This window comes from Sinocyclocheilus grahami, unplaced genomic scaffold (assembly GCF_001515645.1).
Source record: "Sinocyclocheilus grahami isolate Dianchi unplaced genomic scaffold, SAMN03320097.WGS_v1.1 scaffold10.1, whole genome shotgun sequence".
In the NCBI taxonomy this organism is placed as follows: domain Eukaryota; kingdom Metazoa; phylum Chordata; class Actinopteri; order Cypriniformes; family Cyprinidae; genus Sinocyclocheilus; species Sinocyclocheilus grahami.
This window is the reverse complement of record NW_015505189.1, coordinates 2549762-2575282: the sequence shown is the minus strand read 5'-3', so window position 1 is coordinate 2575282 and position 25521 is coordinate 2549762. Positions and strand designations below refer to the sequence as shown.

Genomic DNA, 25521 nt, shown 5'->3' with positions numbered 1-25521 from the left:
AAATTTGAGCCGGGGACCTCTGGTTGAGTTGACACGGAATGACCCATCTGAGAGTATTACATGTGGCCACATGTGCTAACTGTGTTCCTATTTGCAGTCTATACATAAAGGTCACAGGTGTATTTTGAGAAGAGCCCATTAAAAGACATATGCAAACCTACAGTTTCAGCTCCTATTTCCATTGTATTTAACTTTGTATATCAAATAAGCATCCTGTAGCAATGATCTTATCTCATTCAGTGCAGAGATCCTGTGGTGCATGATAAGGACACCAATGCTAGCTATTAGAAAACATCAGAAACACATTCGTCACATGTAAATTTTTGTTTTATTTTACTACATACAAGTAAACCAAATCAAGTTAATCACGCAAATATCTACAGAGGTTTCCCCATATATTCAAGTAACAAAGAAAAATAATAAATATGGTAAACAGGTTTGAAAAATCTCAGTCAAAGAGAAGACTGAACAGAAATATAATTTGAATCGCATTACAGTCTCAAAAGTGCAGAAGAGAATAAATGTGAATGAGTTTACTTATCCTGCTCAAATAAAACTAACTGATAATAACTTATAGATTGTGTTGTAAGAGAAGTGTTGCATTTTTCTCATTTGGAGAGCACATTTTATATTAAACTACTTTTTCTTCCCTTATGAGATGATAGTTGACAGACCATAGGCTGAATTTGCCTCTTTGCACTCCTTCTGAATCAATTTTCTGGTCAATGAATGTAATGGAAAAACTGCCAATTTTTGATACATCAAGTTTCCAAGCACAGAAACATCAGTACCTCTTTGGTTTATTTTTAAATTGCAGTACCACAGTTAATCTACCTAAAGAGTCAAGGAGACACTGAACCCACTGATTTGTATGACACGCAGGTATTACAGCACACTATTGCCAGACTGATTACAGTTTTCTCTAAAACGAGGCGAGCGAATGTAAAAGTTATACATCTCAGGCTTAACAGGAAATCAATGCTTAAATTAGTCACACTTAATGTAGTGTGAATTTCTGCAAACATGATTCACAATAATAGCATTATTCTTTTCTTTTTAATGGAAGAAACATTCAATTAGCCAACAACAAAGTTTCTAAAGAGAAATAGGTATGATCAAAATGTATCATCGTCTTTCAAATAGAGTCTTTTTTTGTGAAATATAATCAGTTAAATGCATGTTCTATTATTCACTGAAAAAAAAATCATAGTTGTTTTTTTAAAATCTGAGTTTAAATCATTTAATTGTTTTTTGAATCTAGCATCAATAACTACCTAATGTGAGCTGCAATCACAGAATACTGTGAATGGAAAGTCAAAAATAAAGACTGCTAATTAACTGGCAATAGTACAGTCCAAACTAGGATGGAATGGGGTATTAAAATGCAAGTTATGCAGTTGTTAATCAATTATACAAGGAAATGATTGCTAACTATAGCCATGCATATAAATCCTAACTATACAATAAATGATGCACATAAATAGGCACACAGCAGTGACCATACTAGTGTTTTCTTCATTTCAATGTCGTCTGCCTTAGAACAGAGGAAATAAAATCATTGGTAATGTTAGATGTCGTCTTACTCTGTGCATTGAAATCTGCATACAAAAGCTGACTGTTCATACATGGGGCAATATGCACAGTGCATTCCAGTCAAATTTCTACACTACATTTTCTCAGCACTCGCAATAGGAGAAAAAACAGTTTGTAGTAGTTTGAGAGTATAAATGCAGTAGATACACAGAGAACTTTATACAAAAGCATAATAAATACAGCAAACTTTGATATTAAAGCACTGCTTCACAAAGGTACGAATTGTAAGGCAAAATAACCATTGAGTTTTGGAATTTCAGGTGGAGTTCTGGGGCCGGATTCACGAAAATCTTCTTAAGAAATAAGTTAGTTCGTAAGAATGTTCTTAAGTGCAATTCTTGAAAAATTCTCAAATATATTCTTAAGAACATCTTAATTTTCGTTATCGGAGTGAATACATGACGCACTGATAAACTCACGCTTTATTGTCTTTTTGCGCTTCCTGCAGATTACCCTAATAATCTTAATAAGCAAAGCACATTATTTTCGTCGCAAGTTTGACTGGCACTCAGCTTCACGTTTTTAATGCGGCGTGTTTTTGAACAGTTACTTTTAAAATAGCCTGTCTCAGACTGCAGCGATATGTTTCATTCATTTTTGTGCTGTGTTTTTGCGCTCTCATCTGAGTGAATGCTTCTGGTATATGTGTCCTACAGCAAAAGCATCCTGCGCATTCATGTGTGCTGAATACTGCCAAAGATTATGTCATATTTATAAGCTAAAATTAAAAGCGTTCAATTAAAGCTCCCTATCTGACTCATTTTAGAGTTGCTACCGAGTTTTGAAGTGAGCAAAAAGTAGCGTCAAACATAGGCTAATCATGACCGATCATTGATGACATTATCAGTCATCACTGTCACTTCAGAAAACTCGTGCACATCCCTATTAATAGTCCTACTATGTATTATATGTAGCTAGTGTTGTTGTAATGCTTAAATATAAAAATTTATTTGAAATATAAATTCTGTCCTAAATTTACTAAGTTATTTACGATGATTTTTAAGAAGATTCTTTTCAAGAATTTGAATTCTTCTCAAGTTTTGTCTCAAGAACAATCTTAAGAAAAAAGATAAGAATATTCTTAAGATGAATTTTTGGGAATACAAAATATTCGTAACTTTTTTTAAGTTAAAAAATAAGAAGAAAATGGCAGTTAAGAAGAAATTTCTTCTTAAGAATGATTCATGAAACCGGCCCCTGATCTTTAAAATGTCTATGACAGGCATCAGAAATTACAGCATTTGCCATGCCAATAAACTTTCACCATCTACGGATTTTTTTAAATATTTTTTTTAGATTTGATGTTTATTCAAAACATCAAAATAAAAAGCTAAAATATCAATAGGTAAACAAACTGTTACAGGAAGCGCAATGGCCAATCACTTGAGGTTGTTAAATACAAATCTACAGCCCATTTTGCCCTTTATGAATGGTCAAATTATTTCACAGTGTTAAAAACTGGAGATGTTGTTCTCACAGAACCATGGGAGCCGTATTAGCTTATACTGTGTCACTGAAAAACGTGTGTGGCATAGAAATCAAAAGATTGCAACGTATCCCTTCTAAAAAATAAAAAAAAACACTGTCAAGATTCCTGTTGAACAATTACCCATATACTGTAAATGGATATAAAATTAAATTCCAGCAACTCTGAAAAGTACCAGTTTGAATCTCGTGATCCAGACAATGAAGCGATTGTGATTGCACTTTTGTGGAATTTCATCGTGCAGCAAATAAATATCCATTGTGTCTTAGTACTATAATCAAATTCAAATTAATTTCCAATATCAAATTGTTATTTCATTGGATGCTCAAGCATACCTTTTCGGTAGTGATACTGGATGTACACCAACACTACCATTTAGAAGTTTGGGGTTGGTGATACTTTTTTAACGTCTTCGAAAGAAGTGTCTTATGTTCACAAAGGATTCATTTATTTGATCAAAAATACAGTAATGTGAAGTATTATTACATTTTAATATAACTGTTTTCTATTGTAATATATTTTAAAATGTAATTCCTTCCTGCAATGGCAAAGCTGAGTTTTCAGTAGCCATTACTCCAGTCTTAAATTTCACATTAACATTATTTCAAGATTCTTGTAGTTCAAAAGAACAAAATGTATTTGTTTTTTTATCATAATGAATGTCTTTACTGTTACTTATGATCAATTTAATGCATCCCTGCTGAATGAAAGTATTAAGTTCTTTCAAAAATAATTGTATTGACCCCAAACTTTTGAACACTAACGTACCAAAGATACTTTATCTATTTGAAAGTGGGGTTTTAGTAGTATGTTTGAAACACTGCAACCACTTACATGACATGTGCACTGCTATGTTTTTTGTACCATACCATGGCTCATCATGGACAAGGAAGCAGCGTTTTCTCACTTCTTCCCAATATCAAACTCACAGACAGCGAGTTTATGCATTTAGCCACCATCTGGCATGTTTGTACCATTATATCAATCCAGCCACTGTAATCTACTCACAAACCACTTCTTCACTTCAAATTTTGTGTTCTATAAAATAGAATGTAGAAGGGCAAGATGGAAGGAGGAAGAGTCAATGACAAAGTGGTGTGTTGTATGTCTTGGATATCCCTTCTCCTCTAGTAGTGCAGCACAGAGGCCTGTGGAGCCAAAATGGGTCAGAACTACTGACCTTGAGGCAAAAAGGTGCAACTAGCTCACTATCTAAGTCTTACTTTTGAATCAACCTGCTCTAATGTTTGATTCCGAAACAGAATGGTCCCATCCCAGTCCTTCTCCACCAACCTCTTTCCCCCATGGTCTTCAGTCCTGAGTATTGAGGACTCTCTCTTTACTGGAAGCCCTCCAGCGGCTGGGGGTTGCTGGGCTCGAGGGAACTGCCGAAGATCCAGCAAGTCTTTGTACTGTATCTCAGGCCTGATCATGCGTAGGCAAGCTTCCCACGTGGCATTGTCTAGTCCCGACTGCAACTCGTAACCCAAGATCTTCACTAATCCACTCTGGAAAGGGCGGATGGTCTTGTCCCGGATGCGACTGGCCTCTATGGGGCGGCCCCCATCACGCAAGCAGATGCGAGTGAGAACCTCCCGTTTGGTCCTAAGCAAGGCCACCTCAGACTCCATCCGACTGCGACCGAAGCGCTCTACTTCCTGCCAGAAAGTGTGATTAAAAGCTTGGTAAAGGTGCCAGTCTAGTGCATTCCATTCACGTAATTTCGATCTTTGCTTGTCTGTTAATGCCAAAGGAGCTGGAGCTGCAGCCTTGGCCATCCATCCTGATCTTCCACTGGTCATTTGCTGCCTGGCATTCAGGCTAAAAGAAACCACAGCATCTAGCGGCCAGCACAGAGCGTGGCGGAGCAGCACCATAGATTGGTCGAAATACTCTGATATAAGGATGAGCTTGAAGTTCCGACGCACTGCTGCCATACCGCGCTTGACCAGCGCAAGGCTGAAGTTGGAGGTATGATCCAGACCAAAATCAAACCACATCAGGTTGTGGGCATAGTGGTTGTTTCGGAGTCTGGCGTCGTAGTATTTATAGGGGTTGTCTGCAAATTCACCCAGTCCTTTGGTACGCCTGAAGGCAGGGGCAACATTTTTATAATAGGCATAGGAGGATTCAGCTAGCGCCACAGGGTCTCGGAGGATGGAGAAATAGAAGGTGTCAGCTGGCATGACCTTCTCAACCTGCAACAAAAGTAAAAGGAGAATCACATTACAAAAAGGAACATCTTTAATCATGTAACTGAAATCAAATACTGAATATAAAATGTTCATAGGAGATTTCTATAGTTTTTCTGCTTAGGTTTCCATTTAGATTCTGGACTAGAAGAAAATAAAGATGTAAAAGTAGTTTGTTTTAGTTAGTTCGTTAGTTAGTCAAGGTTGTTTGAAAAAAAAAAACATACAACTGACAAATCAGATAATGTCAAAAATAGCTGCAAGCGTCAATCACAAGTATTTGACTATATAATAATTTGCATGATTATTTGCAATTTATTATTAGTAGTGCTGTCAAACGATTAATCGCATCCAAAATAAAAGTTTTTGTTTACATTATATGTGCGTGTACTGTGTATTACTTATTATGTATATATAAATACACAGACATACATTTATATATTTTAAAAATATTTACAAGTATATATTTATATTCATTTATAATTTGTATTATATATAAATATTAATATTTTATATATAAACAAAACATATGTTTCTCAAATATAAACATGCATGTGTGTGTATTTATATATACATAATAAATATACACAGTACACACATATATTATGTAAACAAAAACTTTTATTTTGGATGCGATTAATCGCAATTAATCATTTGACAGCACTAATTATTAGTGAAAACATAAATGTACATATTATAGCGCCACCTAGTTGTGCCAGAAACACAATATTAACACTAAAGAAGTAAATTAATTTTATTATTTGATCCCTAAATAATTTTTCAAATCTGAATAACCAGAGTGTGATTTTCAACACATCTGTCTAAGGAAATGCCAGCTATAGTAGGCTGTACCTCTGGTTTGTTGAACCGCATATGATTTCCCATGATGTCAAATTCTGCCACGTGAGGGCCTCTGTATCCTTTCACCCTCTGGGCGATAAAGGGCAATGGGTAGCCAAACTGATAACCCACAGGCAGGGCAAATTTAAGGCCCCGCTCTTCTCCAAAGCGATAGAGCAAATTGAGAACGGTGCTGCTTGCTGTCTTGTGAGTCTTCAGGAACATGATGTGGATGTGGGGCTGACAAGACCCCAGAGACTCCCCTTGGGAATTCTCAGAGGGAAGAGAGTAGAGGGAGTGAAGTCTCTCTGGCTGCATCCAGCTAATGTAGAGAAAGAACAAATTATGACATAAAAATGATAATGAAAACAAAAGAATACCATAACAATACAAATAGTACTCTAGACTGGTTTAATCCTATTTCTTAAAGGGATAGTTTACCCAAAAATTCTGTCATCATTTATTCAACCTCTTGTCATTTCAAACCAGTATGACAAACTGTGTTCCACAGAAAAAATTTCAGGTTTAGAACGACATGAAAATGAGTAAATTATGACATTTTTTACATTAAGTGAGAACTGAATTTCCTTCTCAGAAAAACTAGCCAGATGGTTTTACAGCGGGTTACTAAAGCATTATCAGTATTTGCTGAAAATAATCCAGAAACATTTAAGCAACATTATTTCTTAACGCTGGGTGTTAAATGACAAAAATGTAACTAGGGATGCACGATATATCGGCCACCATATCGGTATCGGCCCATATCGGCTCATTTTTTCTGTTATCGCAAGCAATGTGGTGTATAAGAATGCAGTACAAGATAAAAGCAGGTATTTGAAAAGGAGTGAAGTTCAGAATGGCAACATTTGCTTACCTCTTGTTGAAGATGACTCCCAGAAGTTGTCCGGCAAAACCGATGACAACAAATACCAGGAGTGCTTTCCATATGGGCCCCAGACGATAACATCCCAGCCACCGCATTCTCCTATGATCAAGAGGAGGACAGTTAGCCTAAGTTGTGAAACTGTGTAGCACAGAAAGAGAGTGAGATGCTCATTAACAGTCATAAAAGATTTATTTTAAATCATAAAAGAGCAACAAATGGACAATAAAGGGGAAGAATGTGAGCATGTGAAGTGTGAAATGAGCAAGAAAGGATTAGACATTAAGAAAACAGAGTAGTGTGACAAAATGGAAGACATGCGATATGACAGGAAAACAGAAGAGACAAACAGGCAGGTGCATCTGTTGTCAGATCAAATCCACATATACATAATAAACACACACCAAACGCTTCAATGCTGTTATTGGAAACTCTTTTCCATGCCTGATGCCTCTATACATCAGCAACCTAGACTCTCTGCCACACAGGCTTTGATTAAAGCGAACAGACTTTTCTCCAATGCTTTATTGCAAACTACATTATGCTTGCATAAAATAACGGGTGTAACGTTAGAGGAAAAATAAACAGGCTGAGGGACAAAAGATATGCAAAAGACAGGCCTGTTTCAATGCGCTTGCATCGTGAAAAGGGTGTTGCAGATTTTGCTCGGACAAAGACAGAGAGATAAAGCACAGATTGCGCCTAGCAGTCGGTGCCAGTCGCCGCTCTGAGCCTGACACACTTACCGAGCTGACCGTCTGAAAACCATGATAAAACCCGGCCGGTATCACTATATATCGGCGCTTGGTAACAGCAGCCACGGTGCATCTCGGCCGATGCCTTTCAAATCTGCCCGACGACGTCTGTGTAATGAAAGTGCTCCGTCCGTGCGTACATGCTCCGACAACAGAACGCCTGCACGACTGCAGTCAAGTGCGTAACATTTCCAGTTTGCTTGACGCGCATGTGCTTCGCTTCAGCTTGTCGAAAACTCGAAGACCACGGAGAAAAGGAGAAAAGGGACTGCTTTGTGTTTTGAGTGAGTGTGGGCGGGTGTTTAGGGACCAGTCTGCTGCTATGTGTCGAGTCGAAGCCTGACGTCAGACCGGCTCATTGCTTACAAGCACTAAATACAGATTCTCCGAAACGGCACGTGATTGAAAGCGAAGCATAACAATAAACAGCACATCCGTCATTATTACCGTGAGATTTCCACGAATACGGTACCCCCATGTCCCATTCCTTTCTTACTGCATTATTGGAAGTGCACATGGATTGTTTTTGTTGTAAGGCCTGTAGGACAAAACTACCATTTCGCATATAATTGACTTGGCATGTAAAGCAGTTAGATTTGAACACGTCAAGTGTCTCTGTAACTTCTCGTACGCCTACGATTTTAGTTTTTAAAGCCTTGCCAGGCCTAGGTCAGCTAAATGACTTCAAAAATTATATAGACCCACATTATTCAAACCAAAATGTAAAATAAATAAATAAACAGTAATTAAAAATGATTGTATCTTTCAGAATCGTTCTATAATTTCGTTTCTATTTTAATGATCTGACACCAATAATAATAATATAATAATAATAATAATACCTTGTAGTGTAATTTTAAAGTCACAATGTATAGGCAGTAGTGACAGATCTTTTCCTCTGGAGATACATCAGAATGAAACAGATTACTGAAAAAGAAAAAAATGCAGGGTTGTTGATTAAATGGAGGCAGATCTGAATGCGAGCTTGCAGTCAATTGTAAGAAAAGAGGCTGCGTTTATGCTGATGAAACTAATTGAGAAAGCCAGCATACATCATCAATTCAAACCAATAACTCATACGTTAAACGAAAATCTGTTTAAAAAATGTTCAGATAAACTCATAAGAGTCATTTGTTTATGAGTCGGACATCACAGTTTTGCCTGGAGTGAGGACAATGCAACAAAGAAATGCTGAAAAGCAGAAAACATTGGGATGCACTCTGAAGATGTAATTAACTAACACCCCCTGACTACATTAAAAAAATAAAACAAAGATGTTTATCGCTGCCAACCCATACACATTTAACTGTGTGAATTTCAATAAGGCAGACATCAGGTTTAGATTTCCTGCATCTGGTTTCCTGCCTTGTTAGATGAACTAGATTAACTTTGTTTGTTGGCTTTGATCACTTTCACCTATCAATGTTCTAAATCTTTTTTGTTGTAAGTGAAATTTTGTATGTGTAAAAATATTGGATACACAATCATGCCGACGACAACGCCAAAAATGTTAGATCGGACATCCACGCCAGGAATATTAGATCCATTCTGTTTACCAGATCCCATCAGAAGACATCCGTTTTGTCTGATATCCAAAACTGTTAACAGTAGGTCTAGTCTGATACCCATAATCAGTTAATAAGGCAGTATAAACTAAACGTTTTCTGTTAGCATGAGAGGGTGACAGAGGAAGCCATTAATTAGCAGAAAGCAGAAGACAAACTGGTGATAAAAATTAACTTCATCCCTACTTTGTTCCTTCTGAACTACAAATCCAACAAAGAAAAATAAAGAAAATAAAACAACACAGATGTTGGTCACTGTCTTGAAGCAAAACACACAGGTTGTTATTAAGAAATCTTTGATTCTTCAAGCCTCTTGTAGTAAGTTGCTAATGCATCTCGGCCGATGCCTTTCAAATCTGCCCGACGACGTCTGTGTAATGAAAGTGCTCCGTCCGTGCGTACATGCTCCTACACCAGAACGCCTGCACGACTGCAGTCAAGTGCGTAACATTTCCAGTTTGCTTGACGCGCATGTGCTTCGCTTCAGCTTGTCGAAAACTCGAAGACCACGGAGAAAAGGAGAAAGGGACTGCTTTGTGTTTTGAGTGAGTGTGGGCGGGTGTTTAGGGACCAGTCTGCTGCTATGTGTCGAGTCGAAGCCTGACGTCAGACCGGCTCATTGCTTACAAGCACTAAATACAGATTCTCCGAAACGGCACGTGATTGAAAGCGAAGCATAACAATAAACAGCACATCCGTCATTATTACCGTGAGATTTCCACGAATACGGTACCCCCATGTCCCATTCCTTTCTTACTGCATTATTGGAAGTGCACATGGATTGTTTTTGTTGTAAGGCCTGTAGGACAAAACTACCATTTCGCATATAATTGACTTGGCATGTAAAGCAGTTAGATTTGAACACGTCAAGTGTCTCTGTAACTTCTCGTACGCCTACGATTTTAGTTTTTAAAGCCTTGCCAGGCCTAGGTCAGCTAAATGACTTCAAAAATTATATAGACCCACATTATTCAAACCAAAATGTAAAATAAATAAATAAACAGTAATTAAAAATGATTGTATCTTTCAGAATCGTTCTATAATTTCGTTTCTATTTTAATGATCTGACACCAATAATAATAATATAATAATAATAATAATACCTTGTAGTGTAATTTTAAAGTCACAATGTATAGGCAGTAGTGACAGATCTTTTCCTCTGGAGATACATCAGAATGAAACAGATTACTGAAAAAGAAAAAAATGCAGGGTTGTTGATTAAATGGAGGCAGATCTGAATGCGAGCTTGCAGTCAATTGTAAGAAAAGAGGCTGCGTTTATGCTGATGAAACTAATTGAGAAAGCCAGCATACATCATCAATTCAAACCAATAACTCATACGTTAAACGAAAATCTGTTTAAAAAATGTTCAGATAAACTCATAAGAGTCATTTGTTTATGAGTCGGACATCACAGTTTTGCCTGGAGTGAGGACAATGCAACAAAGAAATGCTGAAAAGCAGAAAACATTGGGATGCACTCTGAAGATGTAATTAACTAACACCCCCTGACTACATTAAAAAAATAAAACAAAGATGTTTATCGCTGCCAACCCATACACATTTAACTGTGTGAATTTCAATAAGGCAGACATCAGGTTTAGATTTCCTGCATCTGGTTTCCTGCCTTGTTAGATGAACTAGATTAACTTTGTTTGTTGGCTTTGATCACTTTCACCTATCAATGTTCTAAATCTTTTTTGTTGTAAGTGAAATTTTGTATGTGTAAAAATATTGGATACACAATCATGCCGACGACAACGCCAAAAATGTTAGATCGGACATCCACGCCAGGAATATTAGATCCATTCTGTTTACCAGATCCCATCAGAAGACATCCGTTTTGTCTGATATCCAAAACTGTTAACAGTAGGTCTAGTCTGATACCCATAATCAGTTAATAAGGCAGTATAAACTAAACGTTTTCTGTTAGCATGAGAGGGTGACAGAGGAAGCCATTAATTAGCAGAAAGCAGAAGACAAACTGGTGATAAAAATTAACTTCATCCCTACTTTGTTCCTTCTGAACTACAAATCCAACAAAGAAAAATAAAGAAAATAAAACAACACAGATGTTGGTCACTGTCTTGAAGCAAAACACACAGGTTGTTATTAAGAAATCTTTGATTCTTCAAGCCTCTTGTAGTAAGTTGCTAAAGAACAGTGTTGATTCTGAAAAAAAAAAATAATAATAATAATAATAAAATAAAATATAATATCAGTCTCTGTGGTTCTCAATTAAGAACCACAAGTTTATTGTTGCAATATCTATGATAATCAACTGTCTGAATGGAAAATTAGTATACCAACCATGTTTCGGATTGGTGACACTTCACAAAGTAGTGTGATTTGGTGGTTGGCTGAAGCCAGCATAGTCACTTCCCCTGTTATCCCACTGCATGCAGCTGAAAATGCAGTAAATCTGATGACAAGCTGCCTGTAGCCTGAATTATGTGCATGAAGGTATCTGTAATTTACATATCTTGATGGCTCTATTAGTTGAAAAAATCTTTAAATGCAAAATTTTGCATGGTTTTGCTAAAGGACCCAGATTTGACCAAAATGTTTATTATGCAACTATAAAAAAATGCACTTAAAGTTATTTGCATGTGATGTGTTCAGATCCCGTTCCAAAAGGCGTGTCTTTATAGTTTGAGTGTTTGGTTTCTAAATGTCTCTTAAAGTTTAATGGTTTCATTCTGTCTGCATCCAATATTTCACTGCACAAAAACACAATGCAGTTGGCACAAAACATTTTATCCTAGCTGAAAGTGAACCCGTATTTAATGTAGTGTGGGTCATTTTACCTTTTAGTTTTGTTTAAGCCTTTTTGAAGATGAGGACGTCATGCAACCTGAACATGTTGGCATTTACCTAAATTGGCTGCTTTTATTGGATGCACAGCCTTTGACATCAACAACAAAAGGTATGTGAATTGTTTTCTCTTTCCTTTTAAAACTTTGCTATCCTATACATGATTATATAGTTGCATTTTATTAATTGCATTCAGCATTTTTTCCTTGCTGTCAGAACAGATGTGTGACCAATTTTTGAGTTTTCTAGGCTGGCCTACTGAATTAGGTTGACTTTACAAGCATGCCTATATAGACTTAAACCCTATAATCGTTTTAACTGTGGTACACACCTCTGGCCCACTACCAGATACCTCTATCCTCTTAGCATCAATGAGGGATGACTGGACAATCTGTTCAAGCAATCTTGAGAATAGATGAGAGTGGAAATGAAAAATGATAGTTCCTTGAAAAGTGTCCTTGTGTCAATGTTTTCTTTTTAGGAAACAAAACTGGTAATATACAGTGAAAAATAAAAATATTGGATACACAATCATGCCGACGACAACGCCAAAAATGTTAGATCGGACATCCACGCCAGGAATATTAGATCCATTCTGTTTACCAGATCCCATCAGAAGACATCCGTTTTGTCTGATATCCAAAACTGTTAACAGTAGGTCTAGTCTGATACCCATAATCAGTTAATAAGGCAGTATAAACTAAACGTTTTCTGTTAGCATGAGAGGGTGACAGAGGAAGCCATTAATTAGCAGAAAGCAGAAGACAAACTGGTGATAAAAATTAACTTCATCCCTACTTTGTTCCTTCTGAACTACAAATCCAACAAAGAAAAATAAAGAAAATAAAACAACACAGATGTTGGTCACTGTCTTGAAGCAAAACACACAGGTTGTTATTAAGAAATCTTTGATTCTTCAAGCCTCTTGTAGTAAGTTGCTAAAGAACAGTGTTGATTCTGAAAAAATATGTATAATAATAATAATAATAAAATAAAATATAATATCAGTCTCTGTGGTTCTCAATTAAGAACCACAAGTTTATTGTTGCAATATCTATGATAATCAACTGTCTGAATGGAAAATTAGTATACCAACCATGTTTCGGATTGGTGACACTTCACAAAGTAGTGTGATTTGGTGGTTGGCTGAAGCCAGCATAGTCACTTCCCCTGTTATCCCACTGCATGCAGCTGAAAATGCAGTAAATCTGATGACAAGCTGCCTGTAGCCTGAATTATGTGCATGAAGGTATCTGTAATTTACATATCTTGATGGCTCTATTAGTTGAAAAAATCTTTAAATGCAAAATTTTGCATGGTTTTGCTAAAGGACCCAGATTTGACCAAAATGTTTATTATGCAACTATAAAAAAAATGCACTTAAAGTTATTTGCATGTGATGTGTTCAGATCCCGTTCCAAAAGGCGTGTCTTTATAGTTTGAGTGTTTGGTTTCTAAATGTCTCTTAAAGTTTAATGGTTTCATTCTGTCTGCATCCAATATTTCACTGCACAAAAACACAATGCAGTTGGCACAAAACATTTTATCCTAGCTGAAAGTGAACCCGTATTTAATGTAGTGTGGGTCATTTTACCTTTTAGTTTTGTTTAAGCCTTTTTGAAGATGAGGACGTCATGCAACCTGAACATGTTGGCATTTACCTAAATTGGCTGCTTTTATTGGATGCACAGCCTTTGACATCAACAACAAAAGGTATGTGAATTGTTTTCTCTTTCCTTTTAAAACTTTGCTATCCTATACATGATTATATAGTTGCATTTTATTAATTGCATTCAGCATTTTTTCCTTGCTGTCAGAACAGATGTGTGACCAATTTTTGAGTTTTCTAGGCTGGCCTACTGAATTAGGTTGACTTTACAAGCATGCCTATATAGACTTAAACCCTATAATCGTTTTAACTGTGGTACACACCTCTGGCCCACTACCAGATACCTCTATCCTCTTAGCATCAATGAGGGATGACTGGACAATCTGTTCAAGCAATCTTGAGAATAGATGAGAGTGGAAATGAAAAATGATAGTTCCTTGAAAAGTGTCCTTGTGTCAATGTTTTCTTTTTAGGAAACAAAACTGGTAATATACAGTGAAAAACAGGTCAACATAATCTCCCAAATCAACATTTTAGTTCATCTGGAAATATTGGTGTACATCTTTTTTCACTGAATCGCCGTATTGTTAAAATTTTAAATGTAATTTATTCTTGTGATGGCAAAGCTGACCATTACTTTAGTCACACAATCCAGAAATCATTTTAATATGCTGATTTGGTGCTCAACTATTAATCATTAGTGGTTATTACTATTATTAATGCTGAAAAGAGTTTAATATTTTTAATAAGCAGCATAATATTTTTGTGGAAATCATGATGCATTTTCTCATGATTCATTGATGAATAGGAAGTTCAAAAGAACAGTATTTATTTGAAAAAAAATCTTGCTTTACTCTACTAACATAAAAATGTATAAAATGTATTCTGAAACGTCTCGATTTTACAAAGCTCATCGTTCTGAAAAGCGAGGTGTGCTCTGATTGGCCAGCTATCCAGTGCGTTGTGATTGGCTGAATACCTCAAGCGTGTGGCGGAAATGTTACACCCCTTACCATACTGTGATGCCGTGTCCCGGCGCGACGAGACAAAACCAATATAACCAATATGTCTCTTTATAATGCTCTTGAGCTTTCCCTTTCTCAGTTTAACATTAATCATCACAAGGGAAGTAATTGGAGAGGACAACTCCTTCAAACAATAAAAAGGCAATGATTTTCATAAGATAAAAGACAACAGAACCAATTTCTTCATGGCTATCGGTGCAGAAAACCATAAATGAGCCAGACAAAATAGACTCCAAGGCCAAACATATATGCCTCACTTTCACCAATCAAAACTTTAATGTTTTATTAAGGCAAAACATGTCACTGTTAGTTCAGAGATGGGCTCAACAATCAAAAAGCGTGGCTAATTTTACAATGCAAATGTCAGCAAGTACTGTGTTTATATTTACCGGTAATAACAATTGCTATGTGCCATTTATGTGGCATACATTCAAGCGCATGTAAAAAAAAAAAAAAAAAGTTTTTTTATTAAATGTAATTTCGTTGGATTGTGCATGACTTGTGGCTCACTTAACAGAAAACTATAAAATACAGCAGTCTTTATTTGATGCTTTCTTTCACAGATCAGTCCAATTCAGAGATAAGTGGATCAACCAATGCAGTAAAAGGTCACAAGCTCAAAATGCTAATTCTCTTACAAATGTGCTAAGGGGAGCAAAATAATTTTCAGTGAATGGTGACTTTTGATCTGTACTCTTATATGGCACATACAGTATCTCACAGATGTGAGTACACCCCTCACATTTTTGTAAATATTTTATATCTTTTCATGTGACAACACTGAAGAAATGACACTTTGCTACAATGTAAAGTAGTGAGCGTACAGCTTGCATAACAGTGTAAATTTGCTGTCCCCTCAAAATACCTCAACACACAGCCATTAATGTCTAAACCGCTGGTCACAAAAGTGAGTACACCCCTAAGTGAAAATGTCCAAATTGGGCCCAAAGTGTCAATATTTTTTGCACCCACCATTATTTTCCAGCACTGTCTTAACCCTCTTGGGCATGGAGTTCACCAGAGCTTCACAGGTTGTCACTGGAGTCCTCTTCCACTCCTCCATGACGACATCACGGAGCTGGTGGATGTTAGAGACCTTGAGATGCTCAATAGGGTTTAGGTCTGGAGACATGCTTGGCCAATCCATCACTTTTACCCTTTTAGCAAGGCAGTGGTCGTCTTGGAGGTGTGTTTGGGGTCGTTATCATGTTGGCATACTGCCCTGCGGCCCAGTCTCCGAAGGGAGGGGATCATGCTCTGCTTCAGTATGTCACAGTACATGTTGGCATTCATGGTTCCCTCAATGAACTGTAGCTCCCCAGTGCCGGCAGCACTCATGCAGCCCCAGACCATGACACTCCTACCACCATGCTTGACTGTAGGCAAGACACACTTGTCTTTGTACTCCTCACCTGGTTGCTGCCACACACGCTTGACACCATCTGAACCAAATAAGTTTATCTTGGTCTCATCAGACCACAGGACATGGTTCCAGTAATCCATGTCCTTAGTCTGCTTGTCTTCAGCAAACTGTTTGCGGGCTTTCTTGCGCATCATCTTTAGAAGAGGCTTTCTTCTGGGACAACAGCCATGCAAACCAATTTGATGCAGTGTGTGGCGTATGGTCTGAGCACTGACAGGCTGACCCCCCACCCCTTCAACCTCTGCAGCAATGCTGGCAGCACTCATAGGTCTATTTCCCAAATTCAACCTCTGGATATGACGCTGAGCACATGCACTCAACTTCTTTGGTCGACCATGGCGAGGCCAGTTCTGCTCCCCATTCACACCTGAGACCTTGTAACACTAATGAGTCACATGACACCGGGGAGAGAAAATGGCTAATTGGGCCCAATTTGGACATTTTCACTTAGGGGTGTACTCACTTTTGTGGCCAGCGGTTTAGACATTAATGGCTGTGTGTTGAGTTATTTTGAGGGGACAGCAAATTTACACTGTTATACAAGCTGTACACTCACTACTTTACACTGTAGCAAAGTGTCATTTCTTCAGTGTTGTCACATGAAAAGATATAATAAAATATTTACAAAAATGTGAGGGGTGTACTCACTTCTGTGAGATACTGTAAGTCAGACGGGTAAAAGCAATCAACAAAAACACCTAAAAGTAACTTTTTTGTCATTTTGAAGCAATTTGCACATCTTCAGTCTTCATTCATTTTCATACTGAAAAGTGTCCAGGACATTCTTTTAAAAATAACCTTTTGAATTACACATAATTAAGTCAATTAACCAGGTTTGGAAAGACATAATGACAGACTTTTTGGGTGGCTCTCAAGGTCCCTTTAAGCTATTTGTGAAGGAGACAATCCTATAGTGAAACTCTAGCGCAACACAATAGTTGGTCCTTTGCAGAAAGTAGCATCTGTGTGGAAATTTGGAAACAGTTCTGCTCCCCATTCACACCTGAGACCTTGTAACACTAATGAGTCACATGACACCGGGGAGAGAAAATGGCTAATTGGGCCCAATTTGGACATTTTCACTTTTGTGGCCAGCGGTTTAGACATTAATGGCTGTGTGTTGAGTTATTTTGAGGGGACAGCAAATTTACACTGTTATACAAGCTGTACACTCACTACTTTACACTGTAGCAAAGTGTCATTTCTTCAGTGTTGTCACATGAAAAGATATAATAAAATATTTACAAAAATGTGAGGGGTGTACTCACTTCTGTGAGATACTGTAAGTCAGACGGGTAAAAGCAATCAACAAAAACACCTAAAAGTAACTTTTTTGTCATTTTGAAGCATTTTGGACATCTTCAGTCTTCATTCATTTTCATACTGAAAAGTGTCCAGGACATTCTTTTAAAAATAACCTTTTGAATTACACATAATTAAGTCAATTAACCAGGTTTCGAAAGACATAATGACAGACTTTTTGGGTGGCTCTCATGGTCCCTTTAAGCTATTTGTGAAGGAGACAATCCTATAGTGAAACTCTAGCGCAACACGATAGTTGGTCCTTTGCAGAAAGTAGCATCTGTGTGGAAATTTGGAAACCTCAAAGAAATCTATTCTTAGAGTGGACAAAAGTCCAGCCTTGTTCCACAGGCCGTTCACATGAGACCAAAGCACTGCTTCTAAAACTTAGCAGCTGCTAAACAAGCTTACCCTCACTAATCGACCCCATAGCCAAATAATCTATGTAATTACTCGGGATGACTACAGCAACGGAAAAGCTCTTTAGGGTGGATGTCATTAGACCATAAGTTGACCCGACACCTAGGCCTACTCAAGACAAAAGTACAAGTAAAAAGTACAAGTTTTTCCACGCGGAAAAAATCCCGCACATATTCAATGTACTGTGGTATGTGGTCAGATTAAGCTATTTGAATATGAGTCCTGGACGACGTTGAAGTTGTAAAAGCGGATCAGATGGACTAAAAAATGTCCCTTAATACAATCGTTAATTAGTGTATTTTTGTATATATTATCAGGTCTACTCACCCAGAATGTGTTTCAGAAGCAAACTGCGGCTGTTTCTTAAATGTTAGTTCGCGCGGTACTCCAGCTCTTTCTGTGAATCAAGCCTCCGCGGGTCTCCCGTTATCCACAACTGGCAATAATGCAAAAAAGTTTTGTGTTGATAAACAGCCCACCACATAGAGATACTTCACTGTCCTTCAAACTACAATAAATACGCTCTTACTCGTTTAAGAAGTTGCTCGCGTCTGACTGCAAAGACAATCCATCTGTCCCAACCCCCATCCATTACTGTATCCCCGTCTGTCAACTCTCTGAAAGTGCCGCTCTCTGCAGTCCGCAGGGAGAGTGTAACTTTATCCTTGCTGCAATATTTTGATACCATGCTACATTTTTGTGCAATTTCTGCCGCAATAAAAGGGATAGTTAAGCAAGGACAGTAATTTGTTTAAATAAATCCATTGTGTGTGTGTGTAAATAGAAATAGAAATATGTGGCCTAGTTGACAACTTTTAGGTTAAAAATGTATAATAAATGTATAATAAAAATTTTAAATATATAATTTACTAAAAAATCGGACGAAAATGTAAAAAAAATGCATATTATTTTACGTTAAGTTACGTTAGAAAGTGTAGGCTATGTATCTGGTCATTATCTCAAATTTTTTAAAATCACATTTTTACCTTCAGTGGGCCTATTTTTCACTAAATTACCCTGTGATGTGACAAATGAATTTTTCGACGTCCATATGCTATTCTCTGCTGTCTTTCAATTAATTCTGATGTAAATTGAAGTATATGAAGTAGGCTATGTCACATTACTCTACATTTAATATATATAATGGCCTTACATTTTCCTAGTTTTTGTCTGTCATGCAAAATTAATAAATGTGAAGTATGTAAACGTGGGATCTATTGCTTTCTTATGAGACTGAAGAACTGACAACTAGGTTTGATGTGTCACTGTACACCCAAATTATGCGACCCCCTTCTGTTTCACTCGCATACAATATCCAAAGCTAAACAAAAGCCCCATTCATCTCAGAGCTCTTGCTCCGCCAGCTGATACTGAATAATGAACCTCAAGGGGAATCTGGGGATCACAAGGATCACACTGGTTTTCATCGTCAGAAACCTGAATGAGCTTGGTCACTCAGCTTATTCTTTTCAGTAGATTGTATACGAATAATGCTTAGCACAGACATGGCTATTTTTAGTATGTATGTATTTAATAAGCTTAAAGAGAAAAGACGCAACACTTCACAAGGAAGACTGAGCAGCCCGGACGAAGGGGCCAGTTGAGGGATAAATGTCGGCCATCACACAGACCTGTTTTGTCTTGTTGAAATAATCCATTGCCACCTGGATGTATGGTGAACATGACTGGGTGCAGATTCAACACTTAACTACAAGTTACCAGTCGAAGACGTGTCTAAACACACCAGTGGCCCTAATGAACCACATGAAACAGCTGGAAGCCTGGAAAATGTACTCATCCTTACCCTATCTACCCTTTAATTTTCAGGAATGAAAACGAGGCTTAGAGAGATAGAGGCTTGGGGGGTCTGTAGGTTGCAGTTTGCTGCATGCTGAAACATTGCCTCCCAGTCTCGTTTTACTTTGTACAAAATTAAATATTGTGTTTATCCTGAATACGTTCTATTTCCTTTCCAACTCAACTTCCTGCTCTAAATGCTAGACTAAATATGTTTTTAGTGAAATTAACTTTAAATGTAGAACACTAGATAACCCATTAGGGGGCAGTTATCTTATTTTAGCATGTGACTAATAACTGTGGGACTTAGTTATGTGACTAGTAAATAGTGATATCTAGTGGCTGTTTTATGTAATTGCATAATTTTCATTCAATATGGAACAAGTGTACATTTTGTTTACCTGAAAGGAACGGTTTACCCCAAAAAATGCAAACTTGCTAAAATGTACTCACCCTCAGGCCATCCAAAATATAGATGAGTTTGTTTCTTCATTGGTACAGATTTTAAGAAATTTTACATTACATCACTTGCTGAGCAATGGATCCTCTGCAATGGATATCTAAGTGTCTTCAAATTTTCATTTTTGGGTGAACTATTCCTTTTAATTAAGTTTTAATTTAGTTTTTAGTTTCCTTTTAATTTAACAGATCTTTTGATTCTTTGATATTTTGTTAATCTTGTGCTCTTTTCTCTTTGGCAAGCTACTGTATATCCATCAAGAAATGAGCAAAACTGAAAAAAGTGTTTTCTTATTTTCTGTATTAACACAGTGTATTGAATGTAATGTTCAGGTTCAAATTGTTGGCATAATAAACGATAATACAATAGGATTGTAATGTACAAAATATTGAATTTGAGTAAATTAATTTAGAAGTGTCTGTGATGCTGTTTGTGAATGTTAAAAAATGTTTTAATTCTAAACATATTTCTGTCATGACAACTCTCGGAGGGATTGGCATGGTAATGTACATGACAATGTTAATGTATTTGGTCTTGGCGGAATAGATCTGCCACGCTGCTGCTGCGGCAGAGCAAGTACCGAGACTTGCTACTGCCAATACATCCACAACATGCTGCGGTAAGCATGTAAGAAATACTGCTGCTGCACATATAACACATATGAATAACCCCCATATAGCATACATGAATCACCCCGTAGCAGATTTATACAGGTGGAGCTGGGGAAGGTGGAGGGTTTCTGAAGTGCGCTGCAAATTGCTACAGCAAACAAAAGCCAGGTATTTGAATACTGAGCAGTAAGCTAATTGGCTACCGATACAGGAGAGAACCAATCAGCTGCCATGTGACAATGATGTTGCCAGGTCAGATTGAGCTAGACCTATCGGACTGCGCCATCTAGAGTTTCATGCCAGAACTCTGTATTTGTTTGTCAGTGGGATAAGAGCCAGTTCTTATGTGACAGATTAAATATCAGTTTTTTAAAAATGCAAACTGATAAGTGCCATTTTCATTTATTTTTTAAAATCACCTTTATCATAATCATCATCACTATCAATTTTTTGAGAGTACAGGTCAATACAATATACAGTTCTGATTTTTCATAAAGAAAATAAATTTTAACTGCTTCAATATGAGGTACTAGTCAGACTCCTCTCTTCTTGTAATATACAAGGATGGAGTATATTTTTCACAAATGATCTTGTCAATTTTACCCTTTCTGAATCACCATTAGTGTTTTGCATTTAAGGTAGAGAAACATGCATAATTTCAACAAATTCCCTAACAGTATACCACATCTAAAACCCAGCTAGTAAAAAAATATAAGCAAAGGTCATCTAAACCTGCCCTACAAGTGGTCAAGACAGCAATACTAGTATATACAGTCAGTGAGGGCAACTTTGGCGTCATTTGTGATCATACCCTCAAAACATGAACATAGCATAATTTGCTTCCAAGCATGCAGTACAGTGCTTTAAAGGGGTCATATGATGCGATTTAAATTTTTCCTTTCTCTTTGAAGTGTTACAAGCTCTTGGTGCATAAAGAAGATCTGTAAAGTTGCAAAGACTAAAGTCTCAAATCCAAAAAGATATTCTTTGTAAAAGTTAAGAGTCAACTTAGCGTAACTTTTATTCTCGCTGTTGTATTGTTGCTGCCGCCATGTCGTGAAGGCGCTGTGTGTTTCGTTGTGAAAGCGAAATTACTTTGTTTGGCCTTCCAAAAGAGGACACGACTAGAAATCAGTGGTTAAGTTAATTTACAACACTGTTTCAGAACAGTTTAAATCAAATATTCCGATGTGTCCAGTGCATTTTATGGAGAACTGTTTCCTGATCCTGGTAGAGTAGACTACAATGCCGGCTGTTCTGACTCACAGACTGTAAGTATGTTTTTTATATTTAAAGGATTTGCCACATGATTCAAACGCAAGTTTTTTAGCAGTGTAGAGTAGCGCTTGTTCTTCGTCATTTCTCCGATCACAAATGCAGACATGGTTTTATGTTTACGCAGCGCGATGAAACGTGTAAAAAGACAGTATAAGTCATTATAATCCGTAATTATGTCCCCACTGGATGCAACAAATGCCTCGTTTATAATGGGTTTTAATGTTTTTGTCTCGTTGCTCGGCCGGACAGGGCATCACCGTATGGTAGGTGCACACGCTTGAGGTATTCGGCCAATCACAACGCACTGGATAGCTGGCCAATCAGAGCACACCTCACTTTTCAGACCGATGAGCTTTGTAAAAAATCGATGCGTTTCAGAAAGGCGGGGCATAGAGGAGAAACAATAATGTGCAGTATGTGGAAAATAATGTGTTTTTTAACCTTAAACCGCATAAACACATTTCATTACACCAAATACACAAAATAATGTTATATTTAGCAACATCATATGACCCCTTTAAATGATACCACACAACCCCATGGGACTTCGTAACCCAATATGATGCACCCCTTTGAGTGGAAAGCACTCCAACCTCCCAAGAGATCAAATGTAATGGAAACTATTAGGAAGAATAGGGCAGGCAAGCAAGGGCAAGGGGAGGGCAAATGGGTGGCTGTGCTGGATTCATTCACCAGGGTCTCCACATGGAGGGATCGGCTTCTGGAAAGAAAGGGGAAAGGGCTGATTGTGCTGGAGACTGAGGGGAAGGAGACCTGGGGGGAGAGGACTGTTCGTGTGGTCTCTCTCTAATCAGTGGGACTCTGGGAGAGTGAGGAGGGCTGGAGGGTGGGGAAGGAGTTGGAGGGGTGTGCAGGTGGAGAGGGTGGGGATGTAAAGAGGGCAGGTTTAGAGGGGATTGTGTCAGGATTCGAGGAAGAGGGCTGGGAGTGCCAACAGAACTCGTGCTGCCGGCTTCGGTGCTGATATGGGGAAGAGATTTCAGCAAGTGGTTTAGCAGACGAGCACCCAGAGACTTGTCCATCCCAGGGCAGCTCAGGAGCAGGTTGTGCACCTCATGCATGCACTGAATATAGCCGCTACTGTATCTTTGTCGAGACTCAAACCCAGTGCCTGGACTGAGGCTACCACCTGAAAATAAAATATAATTTATACATATAGAACCATGGGAGTGTTTGACCCCATTTAAACCATCATAAATTTACCCTTAAAGATTAGGGTTTGTTTGAATGTTTGAAATAATATTAACCTTAAATATCTGTGAAAAAAAGGTAAGATATGGTTTTAACAGTCTAACCTGAACCTCTTTGAAGGTTCTCCATGTACTGAACTGTTATCTCGAGAACATCTGCCTTCTCTAATTTAGATTGCTGTGGGAAAAGTTAGAGAAAAAATGCAATATAAAATGATTTTTTAATTATTTATTTGAATAGAAAATAAAATAATTAAAATCCATGTACTGTATTACTTGAATTATATTTGTGCAACAAGATATATAAAGAGTGTTTCTATATTTTATTGTTTATATGGGTCACTTACATCCAAATTGTAGGCATCCACCATAATACCCTTTAGTTGCTCAAGGCTTGAATTGATCCTCTCTCTGCGTCTCTTCTCTATCAAGGGTTTCCACAGCTAAAATGATGAACAAGCAAGTTTTAGGGTGTATGACATATTCATTAGACATTCTTAAGGGATTCATTAAGTACAAATTTGACAATACAAGACTTACAACACATGTGCCAGTTCTGTAAGCTGTATGTTGTGAAATATTAATTGGACATCCCAAATAAGTAAATTGCATGTGAGTATTCAACATAAACTACTGTAATGCCTTGACTAAAGTTACTTTGAGTGTCAAGTTATTTAAATTATTTTATTATTTGATTCAATATTCAATCACTGACAAACTCACAACAGTATACATGACATACATCAACAGATTTTAGCACCGGATGAGGAAAAAACATGCTAATTGCAATCTCCTTTCACTCATTTTGTATATAAAAACCTAAAACTAAGATATAGGATATAGGCCTACTGTGGAAACAATATTGAGATTAGCAAAACAAATAGTTTTATGTAACAGAGCTATTTCTGAAATTTAGCTAAGTTTTTGTTTAGATATTGTCAATATAAGTTACTCACACAAACAGCAGTCTGGAACACGTTTATATACATTTTAAAGCTGCTCTGAATGATTTACTAAAAACTGCTCCATTTCATCCTACGTTCATTTATTTTTATCGCTTTCTACATATATCCCTCATTGAACAAATAAATAAATATTTTGCCATCGTTGCATACATGAAAACAACACAAAATGATAGAATCTCACTACCTTTCGCTTTTCTTTTGTGCTGAAATTCTTCTCCGGACCGCTGCCGATATTAGAGGCTGTCATTTTTCTGCAGATCTAGGTAGTTTAGAAACCTTTTCACTTTCCCACGATTATTTATGAAAGTTGTGGCGTAGTCTTGGTAAAACTAGAAACTAAACAGTCTCACTTAACCTAGTTTAACAAGTACTCCCCCTCAAACCTCCACCCACCGAAATTACCATGACAATGCATGGGTGCTTTTTGTTGCACGATTTCCCACAGTCTCGGGTTTGGCCTATTAAATAGCGAATCCCACGTTCCACTGCATAGTCTGGTGCATTGAGAAAAAGCAGCACAGAGTTCAAAAGTTTGACTTTACAAGTGACTCACTGTCAGAAATAGTGAAAAATGAAAGTGGCTGTCACCTTATTTAGGGACTATTAACACTAAAGTGAAAAGTAATTTTAGCACAACGAGGATGCACCTGTAGAGTTAATTATCCTGTTTAATTCTGTCCTTAAACCTGGTATAGAGCATATAGGTAAGGGCATTAAGTTAAATGCACTGCGATGCATTTGAAACATGAATTCCAGATGCAATATTAATAATAATATGCAAACAAAAACAATCCACTACCCCAACAAAGACAGAGAATGTTAAAGGTTGGAAGAAGGTAACGTGCAACAATAGCCAAGAAATCTTAGTTTTAAAGTGTTTTTAAAGTAGGAGAACTCCTATTATCTCGTAGTTTCCCACCCCTTCCATGGCGTGCGACTTACCACTAGGGGGGTGCTCAGTCTACAACAATGACATTAGAGTGCAAAACATGAATGCATTAGCTGATAATGCTACCTCACATTGTCCCTGGCTGATGCTTTAGAAACTCAAGAACTTCTGCTGGTAGAATGGTCTTTTACAACAACTCTGTAATGTAGGAATAAGGCAGTGGTTTTCATTTCCTTGTGTGTGTTTTTAACCTCAGCGTCTCTCCTTCACGCGCTCCGCCTGTGACTGTCACACGATTGCGCTCGCGCTCAGGCCGTCTCACTGACACATTTTTGAGCAGTTGATGTGTGATCTCTCCTTAGTACTCGTGGCCAGTAATGCTACAGTGAAGTAGTTTTACAATG

The 25521-nt window shown here is 37.5% G+C and overlaps 2 protein-coding genes across 4 annotated transcripts; both read right to left on the bottom strand.

The window, feature by feature from the left end:
• Positions 1–3780: 3780 nt before the first annotated feature.
• LOC107593694 (galactose-3-O-sulfotransferase 2-like) lies at positions 3781–18505 on the bottom strand. 3 transcript variants are annotated; one of them, XM_016283564.1, is made up of 5 exons: positions 18436–18498; positions 18234–18342; positions 6986–7096; positions 6124–6433; positions 3781–5277 (listed from the first exon to the last, which is right to left on the bottom strand). In XM_016283564.1, the coding sequence occupies exons 3-5, from the start codon at positions 7090–7092 to the stop codon at positions 4288–4290; spliced, it is 1407 nt and encodes a 468-aa protein (XP_016139050.1). In that variant the 5' UTR covers positions 7093–7096; positions 18234–18342; positions 18436–18498; the 3' UTR covers positions 3781–4287. The 3 variants fall into 3 exon arrangements, with proteins under 3 accessions (XP_016139050.1, XP_016139043.1, XP_016139035.1); XM_016283557.1 differs by having other exon boundaries at positions 18234–18505; XM_016283549.1 differs by lacking the exons at positions 18234–18342; positions 18436–18498 and adding an exon at positions 7741–8080.
• Positions 18506–22741: 4236 nt separating this feature from the next.
• LOC107593669 (transcription factor HES-2-like) lies at positions 22742–24475 on the bottom strand. Its single transcript, XM_016283512.1, has 4 exons — positions 24413–24475; positions 23611–23706; positions 23369–23441; positions 22742–23202 (listed from the first exon to the last, which is right to left on the bottom strand). The coding sequence occupies exons 1-4, from the start codon at positions 24473–24475 to the stop codon at positions 22742–22744; spliced, it is 693 nt and encodes a 230-aa protein (XP_016138998.1).
• Positions 24476–25521: the final 1046 nt, after the last annotated feature.

Excerpts from the sequence above, each read along its gene's own strand:
- LOC107593694 (XM_016283549.1), bottom strand. The coding sequence starts at position 7,763 with ATGGTTTTCAGACGGTCAGCTCG. Across the intron at positions 7,097-7,740 it reads GTTTTCAGACGGTCAGCTCG|GAGAATGCGGTGGCTGGGAT; the intron begins GTAAGTGTGTCA and ends TCTTGATCATAG. Across the intron at positions 5,278-6,123 it reads TGCGGTTCAACAAACCAGAG|GTTGAGAAGGTCATGCCAGC; the intron begins GTACAGCCTACT and ends CTTTTGTTGCAG.
- LOC107593669 (XM_016283512.1), bottom strand. The coding sequence starts at position 24,475 with ATGACAGCCTCTAATATCGGCAGCGGTCCGGAGAAGAATTTCAGCACA. Across the intron at positions 23,442-23,610 it reads TGGATGCCTACAATTTGGAT|CAATCTAAATTAGAGAAGGC; the intron begins GTAAGTGACCCA and ends CTTTTCCCACAG. Across the intron at positions 23,203-23,368 it reads GAACCTTCAAAGAGGTTCAG|GTGGTAGCCTCAGTCCAGGC; the intron begins GTTAGACTGTTA and ends TTTTATTTTCAG.